We start from the raw sequence: 11754 nt of genomic DNA on the forward strand, positions 1-11754 counted from the left end.
CAACAGTCCCATTGCCTGGCTGGCAGCCATGACAGATGGGGGAGTTCAGCTCACGGGGGTTGCCATGGAAACCAGCATCGGTGGTAGTCTGAGCTTTTCCACTCTAAGCGGAGATGGAGAGCTGCACACACACTCTGCAGAGGAGTGCAGCGTGGGCAGCAGAAGCCTTTCGCTTGTTGTTTATGACTTCTTCTTCTTCTTGTTGTTGTGCAACAAGTCGGCGTTATCGGTTCACATTTCAGGGACAGAGATGGGAGGCAGTAATTGCGGATAATGAATTTGTTTATGCCATGATCGGTAATTGTGCCACTGAAGAAAGTGTGACAAGACAAGCACTTGACTGAACAGAGAGATGCATATTTATTTATCACGCTTTCAGCTTCCTGTCGCCAGCCCTCCTGTCTACATTTCCATCTTCCCCTCTACCAGAGAGCAATTATCACTCTCATCTTCTCGTTCCCCTCCTCACATTTACATCACCTCGGATTTCTCTCTCGCTTTCTGCTAACAGCAACCACACGATTTATGCAGTTTTCTTCTCACTCTTTGATTCCCGTCAACGATCCTGTTTAAGAGCAAACGAGGCAGAGCACCCGTTCACCCAGAAAGGGTCTAACTAGATGTGACAGGCACTAAAAGCCAATCCACTGCTGTGCTCCAACCCAGCACCACCATATGGATCATTCCTTCAACAGCAGAGCTGCATGAATTCTTCTCTGTTATTCATCTTAATTTTCTCAATCTGTGAGCTGAAACATGCTCGTACATACGTCTCCACTGTATTGAAGGTTATTAAGATGCACAGCACCGTAATCATACACATTTCTCTCCCACATACACTCGTATACACCCACATAGCATAATCACGATTTATTTCCATAGCACGTTAGCATCTCATACATATATTCTTGCTTTAAAAACACATTCACACACACACAGATATTAAATTCTGTCATGGCGATCGCCAGGGCTTTATTCAGTTGCTCCCTGTAGCTTCATTTTTTATCGTTAAAGAGTTAGGAACTGAGAAATTTAGCTGCCTACTTATTTTTCCATTTAAAAGAATATTTCTGCTCTGTTTTTTGGGCGGGGGGAATATTTGTTTGTCCAACAGCAAAATCATACTCACCAATATAAGTCTGCATCTGCCAGCCTCTTAGCTTAGCTTAGCAACACAGTCCTGTCAACTACTAAACTACTGACTATACTCAATATTTAGAAGCAAAGTGAATACATTTAGCTCAAATGAAATTGCAAGTTTTACACTTACATCTAGTTATATTCAGAAATGAATGAGTCATTGCAACATTTTGGCTGCTGTTAGCCTGCCAGCTGCCCAGTACTGCAAACATTTACAACTTGCCAAGCGTTTGACCACACGTAATACTAAAGCCTTGTTCACTGTGATGACTAGAAATCTTAAAGACTGCACTCTGTCAGCATTACATGCAGCTTGTAACTAGTGACTGACACCATAAAATCATCAGGAAAGTGTTTACTTAGTTTTTTATGCACTTTTTTAGCAAGAGAAGTTGCTTGCTGTTTTCCATTAAAAGGAAACCAGTTTTAATGCATTATCTATAATAACTTTACTTTTCAGACCCAGAGGCTACATCCATATTTTATATACTACATCGTGTGATTGTTATTGGGTGAGAATGAGTGCAGGCAGTCTGCAGCTATCATGTTAAGTTGTATTTAATTGACATTTCCAGCAAATAGCTTCACATCACGGTCCACCTACACACCAGTTTTTATTTTTGTTGTTAGAGTGAATAGCTGTCGTCTAAGGGTTCAGGTGAGAAAAACAGACGTGCTTTGATTGACAGCCTGGATCATCGAGCACGTTCCAGGACCAAACCAGCACGGTGCCAGTTTGTACTCGTCGAGTATTCGTTTCAAATTGGTGCACAAATACTGGCCATTTACTACCTTTAATGATCCATTTGAGCAGCATGTAAACAAAATACTATGTGTGCCCTTTTATAGAAATATAGTTCAGATGGTTTTCAGTGGCTTCCGAGTAGAAAAGGCTCTGCAAGTTTCTGCAAAAACTTAGTTAACTGCAGCCACTACTACTAGTGCTGCTGTCTATTAATGCTAGCATACTTTATACACTACTAGCAGTCACACTTCTAGGTTTAGACTGATTTGACACTAGATCACATGACACAGACATTAGAGTAGGTCTGTAACGTTTACAGCCACAGTAATTTAAAACGCCTACATGGGTGTGCAGTGTTTCTACTGTACCCGTGTATTTTCGTGCTGTGGCTTTGAACAGGGTGCAGCGGCAGTGTTTCTGCTGTCTTGACCATACAGGTCTTTAAAAGATTCAGCTTACAAACTAGTCTGCATCACATATCCAATGTGAGGTGCGATCGAATCTTTGCTGCAAAAAACACATTTTGGCCGATCTCCCCTTGGAGGTTTCCCTCCTTGTGCAGTTGTGGACTGCTTCCAGCACAGCTGTCACTCCATGGAGGTCCCCTCAACACTTGGATGTGCACTATGTAATTTCACCATGGATCAGTTTTCATGTTGAGAGTCATCACTAGTAATAAGAACTAGTTCTATGATAAGTATTCATGCCATGCTTGTCATTCTTCAGCGGGGTTGTGCACTGTGAATTCTTTCCTCAGGGTCAAACACTTATTTGAGTCTTGGGTCATCACGAAACCTGCTCGTCACATTTGACTATCTGCAGCTTCATCCTCGTTCAGCAAATTTAATCCCAGTTGCAGGTTTCTGTTTTGACACACTGAATGCACATCACAGAGGCACATGTGCAAGGCGACAGGATGAAGCAATCTAAAAAGAAAAAAAAAAGCATAATCAGCTAGATTTAATCAGATAATGTTTTTGAATTTTACGGCTGAAGTCATTAAACTTAAAGATCACATTTTGTACACTACTGCAAGTTAGTGCATGCTTTTTTTTCTTTAGTAGACTGGATTTCTCCTCCTCTCTCCAAATTTAAAATCTCCACATGAACCGGCTGATGGGGTTTTTGTTGTCCCTTTCTGACCTTGTAATAAGTCTGTGGTTGCTTGAGTGCACAGTGGGGGATTGTTAGATTTCTCTCTATAAGACTTTCTATGTAAAGTGACCCAGGGTGACATCTGTTAGTTGGTGTTACGTGAATAAAATTCCAAAGGATCTCTTTGATCTTCTGCCACAATCCTTTAAGCTGATTCCTGAGTTCAAAACTAAAAGGCAAGTTAGCCGCTGCTAATAATTCCCCAAAACTCTTTAATAATCTGACCTCAAGTTTAAGCAACTCGAGGTCTTTCAACTGTGTTTTTAATTTAATACACTTTATAATTTAATTAGATTTTTTATTTCACTTTATACATCTTAATTTAATCATATATCTTTTCTGACTTTTATTTTAAGCATTACACAGAATTATTATGTTGTAATTTTGTTTGTAGACCGTGGATGTAAAAGCCCAACAATGGACAAGAGCTGGAAATTAGCAATAGCTATAGACTGTATGTGCAGCACATCAGTTTCATGCTCCATATGAGGACTATGTTAGATTGCATTGTCCCTTTTTAAATAAATACGAATTAAAAAAATTTATTTTTATGGTATATTTGGATCACTTCCCTCTGGTATTTTTTTCCATCTCACTTAAAAGCAGTTTTTCTGTCTTATATGCTCTGTCATTGTTGTGCACAACAGTACCTGGTTTCATAAAAGTGTGTCTGTGTGTACATGTGTGAGTCTGACAGTGTGCATGACTAAGGAGGATTTTTTTCTGAGCAAGATTTGTGGCTCCAAGATTTATTATCACTGTGTGAGTGTGACTGTGCATATACAGTAAGAGCATTTACAACATGAGCGTGTGTGTGTGTGTGTGTGTGTGTGTGTGTGTGTGTGTGTGTGTGTGTGTGTGTGTGTGTGTGTGACTGTGGTGTATTTCCAAGATTATGATGGAGTAAACATGATTAATGGCTTGTACCTGTGCTCTCCCTCGTACACACATTCTGGTTACTAATGGATCTGCTTATTTTATCTCTGTGCATTAAACAGTGAAACCAGTGAGGCTGCAAATATTTTCTGATTGTAATGACCAGACTAATAATCTGAGGTTATGTTTGCAGATATTTTCATTAAGAACGTCTAATCAGTGTTCAGTAATTTGTCTGAATTCTAACAGGTATTTCTGTCTTTGTATTCTCCTTCCACAGTGAGAAGAGGAAGCTGCAGGTGAACATTGCGAGTCCCATCCAGTGCAGCATGAATGGCAGAAAGTGCACGGTCATCGTTGAGCCCAAGATCAACCAGTCGCAGCCGGACTTCACCAAGAGCCGGTCTGGGTACATCCTGGCTGTTCCTGGCAACTAAAGTGGGCCGAGACAGAAAAAGCAGCTGATTTTGAAGCTGTCTTGAATAATAATGATGATGATTCACTTGTTGTGTTGTTTTGCAGAGCTGCTAATAATGTGACAGAGCAGCTCGGTCCTCAGTTTGGAAAGCAATGCCAAATTTGAATTTTCAGTTGAATTCTAGGCGTTTTTTTTTTTTATATGCACTATATGATTATGCACCAAAGAGGTGTTTGTTCTTTTTTTAGAATCAAAAATTGAAATGATTTGCTTTGTGCAATATTTTTTTTTCATTGTGCATTGATTATTTTGAGTGGAGGTGAGAGGAGATTATGCAGCAACTGTTCTCAGAACCACTGATGTTGCATAAGAGACAAAAAAAAATAAAATCCAAAGGCTTTGCAGCAATTCATAATCCCTGCAGCTCCGTGTGTAGGAGCCACATCAAAAGTGAAACCATAAAAAATTAAGTAAGAGAAAATTCATGTATGACTTTGATTCATCTAAATTGCTTTAAAACAGTAGAAACCTGTTTTTGTTTTCTAAATAACTTTAATTATAATTACTTTAGTTGCAGACTTGCCTGCGTAAGCGGTGAGTGGAAGGTTGTCCACTTATAGTTTTTGTTTTAATAGTCACAATCACTTAAAAGGACAGTGAGCGAGAATCAAATAGCACATTTTTCTTTTAGTTTTAGTCACAGGGTGTTGAGCTGGATGTGTTGAGCACATCCTGAACTTTGCAGCCAGCAACACGGAAAAAATCTACTAATTTTAATCTTGTAATCTTATAGTTTCTGTGCGATGTCTGCAGTTTTATAATAAACACGCTAACGCTGCTTATGTGAGGTTAGAACGTGCTGTTTGTGAACAGCAGTGCAAATATGTGTGCATGCAGAATTTACACTGCATGTGGTGTAAACAGGGATTCTGTAACTCGTTAACAAAAGTCAAATAAGTGGATGATGACATAAGCGTTACTTTGTTCCCTACAAGTGTTTTCAGTCCATATTTTCTCCAAACGTGAGACTTCGTGTTCTTACTGGCCAGTACTGTATAATCCCATGTGAACTCCAGCTCCTAAATGCACTCTCATTTGCTGTCTTTGTGTCTAGTGAATAGCCTGATGACTTGTAGTGGCCCTTAGTCCTTTGGAATAGGTTTCCACTTGACAAATATCCCCTTCATCAAAGGAGAGTGAGTGTGTGTGAGTGCGATTGAGGGAGTCTGTGTGTGTTGATTAGCTCTTTTCGCTCTTCACTTCTTGGCTCAGAGAGGCTGGCTGGTAGCCACCAAGAAGGAGCGAGGACAGAAGGGTGTGACGTCCTTAGTCAGACTGCTGTCCCCATGACTTTTCGTATATTTTGTGGTCTATTCAGAGACTTCATTTACATCTTATCTCACTAAAAAAAATTAATCACACTTCTCAAAGTGTGAAAAGCCAAATTGTACTAATTAATCATCAGCGCGTGAAAGTGGCTCTGGGTCTGGTTTGTAATGTTCTTACAAGCTGTTAGGTGAGTGTCCATTGTTAGCACATTCCAATATGCTGTTTTTGTGTTTTTTAGATTAATTACAACAAAGTGTGGCAGCATAAAAATTGCAATATCTGTCTTTATGTGCATTGGATGGTGATATTCAAATTTCGGTGGTTTTCAGCAGTGCACGTACAAACAAAACCAGGAAGCTTCCTGCAGAGTAGATCTTGAATTGTAAACACAGATGGCTGTGAAACTACAGTCGATGAAAGCCTGATGCTCATCATCAGTCAGCAACAACACTCTTTGCTTTTCTTGTGTAAATACAGTTTTGCTACCATGCAACAAATATATAAGCTTAAAAGTAAAAACTCTTGACTCTGGCAGTTTTAAAATCATTCACACATAACCTCATTTAGTTGGTTTTTCAGGGTCTTTTGATAAAAGTTCATAATTTTGATCAGCCGATGACATTTCTACTTGTTAAGAAAAAAATGCTTGACAACAACATTTTTATAGCTAGAAAGATGCATTCAAGAACATCTGCTAATGAAAGTCAGGTTGGTTCTAAAATAGGGAAGGAACAGTTATGCTGTCGGATGCTTTTGTTGAGTCCAAAGATTATTGGAAACTTTTAGTACTATATAATTATTCTGCCCACAGTCACAGGGCTGCATTGTCTCTGTGTAAAGACACAGGAAAGAATCTGGGTTAAGGAACAACAGCCCAAGGTTAGCAATGGAGTTCCCTCTGTGTCTGCCCTAGTTGAAGAGGCAGGCTTCGTCACAACTGAGAGGAAAACTTGTTAGCAGTCGTTTTAGCCACAGTTCTCTGACTGTGTCTGAGTGTTGTATGAACAAGTCATTTATCTAAATTAGCTTGTGAGTGCCCCTCTCCCCCATTTTTACCTCAGAGCTTTTCTGCTGGATGACCTTGTCCTGTTGCTTGATAAGACACAGAGTTGTTTGGGGAAATTGGTGCATTCGTGGTGTGGATTAAGGAAGTGACATTGGCAGCGCTAATAGGTGGTTTTCAGAGGAGCTCAGCAAAGTCTGTGTGTGTGTGTGTGTGTGTGTGTTAGCTATAACACTGCAGCTCTCCATATCCTCCAACATGCAGTAATCTCCCACAGGGCTTGTCCTCTCCTCTCCTCCTCTCTGCGCGGCTATTCACCGCTCATCATTAGGATGGACTCGGTGTCACTTCTCACTTCAGCGCTTCTCTCGTTGCTTTCTTAAGTTAAAGGGGGTTGGTGAACAAAGCCCTGCCCGGGATCCTTTCCTGTACTTGCTCTGCTTCTTTTCTCCTCTCTCCCTGCCCCCATTCCTCCCTCCTTCTCTGTTTTTGCTTCCTCGGTCAAATCACTTGGCTGCCTGCCCAGCTAGGCTGGCTGTACCATCCTGCAAGGCGATGAAGATCCTTCAGGTTTATACAATTCTTCAGTCATCCTGGAGTCGAGAGGTGTGGCAATAAAGAGGGAGAGTACACCTGCAACAAGACAAGGCAGGAACTAAACGATCAGAAACAAAGCTCCTTTAAATACAGAGACAAAGATCTTAATATATATGAAGGAAAGGAGAAGATCTCTTTGTCTTGGAGCCAGTGAAAAGCTTTGTCACATCTTTATAGGAACACTCACCTTACCTGTGCTCTTTGACAGGCGTCTTTACCAGCTTTGATTTTACACATTTCCGAATAGTTATTAAATCTGATGCACTAATGACTACCCACTCTGTTCACAACTACATGTGAATTATAGTCTCTGAATTAAGAGCAGTGGCCAAATCAAACCTTCAGCACCTTCAACTTCACAGCCAGCCTGTCAGTATTGGGCCATTTCATTGATTCAAGTTGGAAACCTATCCAGAATAGCTCTGCCTCTTTACTGTCTGTAAATACTGACACACATACTTACTCACCTTGTCTTTGACAGAATTTCATGCCCTCAGCTCCAGATGGAAGCATTATAGAACCTAAAAAACATATATATATAAAACATAACTAACCCTCCAATAGCTTACATTTCATTCACCTGTATTTTGTTTTTTTTATACCTTGAGGTTATTTAAACATACGTGTTTTGAAACTGATGGAAAATTAGTGCTGCAGGTCTGCAGTGGATCAAGTGTGTTTTGTGCTCCACAGCTCTGCACTGGGAACATGACTGAAAACTATATCTGATGTCATGTAGTGTAGATGACAAACATGCAATTTCATTTTCACAATAATCTTCAGTACTTGGGCATTGTAGATTTAGCAAAGGTTACTGAAGCACACATACAGTCGTTGTGGATGTAACCACTGCATCAGAAATGCATTGATGCACAGTTAGTGCAATAAATGTTATACAGCACAAAATAGTCTGTGCATTCATTTTAATGGAGGGACATGTCGCCCGGTAATACAGTGATCTGGATGGCACATGTTTTTGGATATGTACACAGTGTGTTGTTGGCTGTTGGGTTTTCATGGGATTTATTAATATGGAAAAATCACAAAATTTATTCTTTAATGATTTTTATTAAAATCTTTGATGTGCAAGTCTAATCAAAGATAATTACTTTTCCTTTATGCTGATTAGTAGTTTTACCATAAGAATAAAAATCAAAGGCAAGATCAAATATGAACGTTAACATTTATGGACTTGTGCCATTCTTCACTTTATTGTGGCGTGCAGTGAGATGCAGTCTCTAGTTTCTGTTATCAAGCCCATCCATGTTAGCCAAAGTGAAACAAATTCCCTTTTCTTTATTGTAATTTATTCTGTCGTCTGTAGCTTTAAGCTAAATCTGTATGTATGCAGCATTCGTTCAGCAAGTGCCTAATTTTATATTAAGTTTGTATTTTGCATATTTGTGTAAGATGTCATTAGTACCATAAATATACTGTAATATATTTATGGTACGTCTAAAGGGAAATGCTGTAATATTCTGTATGAATGCTAGTTATATTTCTTAATGAAAGCAATTTCAATAATTGATTTATTAATAAATTTATTTGCTTCACTAAGTGATTCCCATTGTGCTTTTGTTGCATGTGTGTGCCGTCATGTGCTACAGGCATGCTCAGATAAGAGGTCATTAATCTGTAAATGATGTAAAGGCTAATGTTTTGTTTCCCAGTCGTAGTCTCTAACACATGATGCGGTAATAGCTGGGCAGAGCGCAGTGTTAATCCACCCACTAACAGCTGTTTCTCCGGTTGACGTCGAGACGGCTAAAACCTCTGCAGTTGGCATGACAACACCACTTCCCACCGCCAATGTGTCACCAGCCATCATCAGCTATCTCAGCAGGGGTTTATAATCCACTGGCTGATGGATGACTATCTGCTGAAAAGAGTGGGATGAGTCTACTTTTCTTCAAGGCCAGTGACTAACTGAGGCCGGACTGACTGATCTGTTGGGTAAATGAATGAGCAGAGCTCAAACTAACCCAGAAACGTCTGTCTCGGTGTGGGAGGTTTCCAGTACATGTGAAGTAATGTACGGATTTACATTTCTGGGGTCTGTTCTGCAAAGATAGACTCTGACTATCACTCAGAGATGTTAAACATACAGCCATACATTAAAAACATAGACTGTATACTAAAAAAGGACCGAGCCACAATAATGTTACCAGTTGGTTTTGGACTTGAATTTTGAAGCCTCAGTGTTGACATTTTGGTCAGTGCCAGGTTTGCTTATTGGAGCCACATGGTGGAATTAGGAGTTACTTATAGCGAGAAGCATCTATAAAGTGTACAGGTGCAAAGCTCAGGTGTAAATGCCTTCAAGATGCCTACCAAGCAACAAACTAATAAAATACCAGAATTTTAATTTCTAGAATATGGAGTTATTGAATGTCTTGCCAGCAAAGTAAGTTATATTATTTGTACAATGGCTCTATAAACAGTGACACAGTGGTTAGCACTGGTGTCTTGCAGCAAGAAGGTCCTGGGTTCAAATCTACTGGCTACCTCTTCTCCCTGATTAGCTTTTACCCACAGTCCAAAAACAGGCTCATTAGGCTAATCAATGATTTGTGTTGCCACCCGCAAGACTGGCAACAGCTGCGCAAGGCTCCAGAGCACCCATGACCCCGAACTGGATAAGTGGAAGAAGATGGATGGCAGCCTAGCAGACAGCTGTCTGTGTCGGCACACCTGTTCAAAATGGGCACACGCCTAATTCCAGTTATTAAAGATTTCACACAATATACAGTTGCTATGAAGGCGGAAGCTTTCCATAAAGGGCAAACCCATTTTTAGCACCAGGCTTCAAACATGCTTTTTAATGCTGCCAAGAGAGCGATTATCAACCACGTGGTTACAAAGGAAATGTATATATTTCCTGACCAGTTGCAAGTTGTTAAGAACTTAAGTAGAGGTTTCAAATTGCTAATTGCGCTGAGGTGTTTTTGTTCTTGACAATGACAATTATTGCTGATTATTTTGGGAAGACACAAAACATAGCTGACTGAGCTTTTCTTTAACAACATGAGAAAATATTTATGCTTGCGATTGTTGAATAAAAGGTTTGCAGTAATGTAAAGCATAAATCACTGAGGCTCAGGATGATCTCAGTGGACTGATGACAGCCTCACTCCACTACATTTCTATTTCTACTACAGTCTCTAAAAAAAGCTTGTTGTTGCTGACTCTATTTCCATCAGCACACAACAGAATATGATAGATTTTTATCTTTTAACACCACTGGTGAGCAAAGGAAACATGGCTCTTAATTAAGTAGCCTTAATTTGACCGGTCTTGCCCCTAAGCCATCAACGGTAATGTGCAGACCATCTGGTTACACATATTAACACCTACAATCAGAGAGGCTACTCTAATCTGTGAAATCAAATCAGGTCTTTCAAAAACCCCACACATCTAGAAAAAAAAGAAAACCTGATACAAAAAACTATGGATGACAAAGTTGCACTCTGTATATTTACAGCTGTCACCAACAGTTTTATAGCACGTATGTCTCTGTCCCGCATGTGGGGGTTTCAAGGTCATTGCTCAAGAACATTAGTTGTGGATGTGGAGGCTAGGATCAGTTTTGCCAACACAGTAAAAGAGAGCCGAACAGAGCATGAACTGCCAGTTCAGATATAAACGCAGGTGTGGAAATTAAAAGTTATATTTTCCTATGGCTCAGTAACACTGAACCTAGTACAGAGGGCAATTCCACTTCCTATTAATATTGTTCTGACAATGTCTGCAATTCACCTAGAGGGCACTCATGAGATAGTCCTCAATGAACTGAACTGAAATACAATATACAGCTTAAACAAACCATCTTCTGTTATGACTTTAAATTTATACAGTAGGCTCCTACTATTGTTTTCTAAGTCTTACAGGAAAGCAGATTTCCTCCCTTTATGGCACGTGTTTTCATAGGTAATCTTAGTGTTGTTATGAGCGAGTGGTGTCTAAATAGTGCTGGCATAAAAGTCCACTTTGTCCCACTGGACACAAACTGGCTGCAAATCAAAAAGGTTTACAGCAGAAAATGCTCACGAAATGGTTCTGAATGGGCACGACTGAATAAAGCTGAACTAAATTATTATTGATCTATGATCCAAGACAAAAAGGGAAGACAGTGAAGACAATTTTGCTGTAAGACACTAGCAGTGAGCTCATTCATATTGACTGATCACTTTCAGGATCATTGATAGTACAAGACTCCATTAGCAGTGATAGCACAGAGTCTAACTATATGTTGGAAGAGTAGTCAAAGAAGCACATGTGTGTATAAGAAGCAGCTGGTTGTGGTGGGTAAAAGTACGGTGGCCCTGAGAGGCCAAACGGACTGCAACTTTAGAAAAAAGTGACTGCCAAAGTTATAACAGTTAAGTAGACGGTGTATGTGTTTTACAGAAATTGTGCTGCGATTTTAAGACATATGTACACTAAGCCTTTAGGTGTAGCCAATAAAATGGCTCAGCACAGTTATCCTTAATT

The 11754-nt window shown here is 39.8% G+C and overlaps 1 protein-coding gene across 1 annotated transcript in view; it reads left to right on the forward strand.

The window, feature by feature from the left end:
- myo1d (myosin 1D) overlaps positions 1 to 8816 on the forward strand; it is a 116069-nt gene extending 107253 nt beyond the window's left edge. The window contains exon 22 of the mRNA XM_005913674.2: positions 4197 to 8816. Coding sequence (XP_005913736.1) covers positions 4197 to 4353 — 157 coding nt within the window. The 3' untranslated portion in view covers positions 4354 to 8816. The remainder of the gene's footprint in view (positions 1 to 4196) is intronic.
- Positions 8817 to 11754: the final 2938 nt, after the last annotated feature.

This window comes from Haplochromis burtoni, unplaced genomic scaffold, assembly GCF_018398535.1.
Source record: "Haplochromis burtoni strain Fernald_Lab_line unplaced genomic scaffold, NCSU_Asbu1 Contig_6, whole genome shotgun sequence".
Classification (NCBI taxonomy): domain Eukaryota; kingdom Metazoa; phylum Chordata; class Actinopteri; order Cichliformes; family Cichlidae; genus Haplochromis; species Haplochromis burtoni.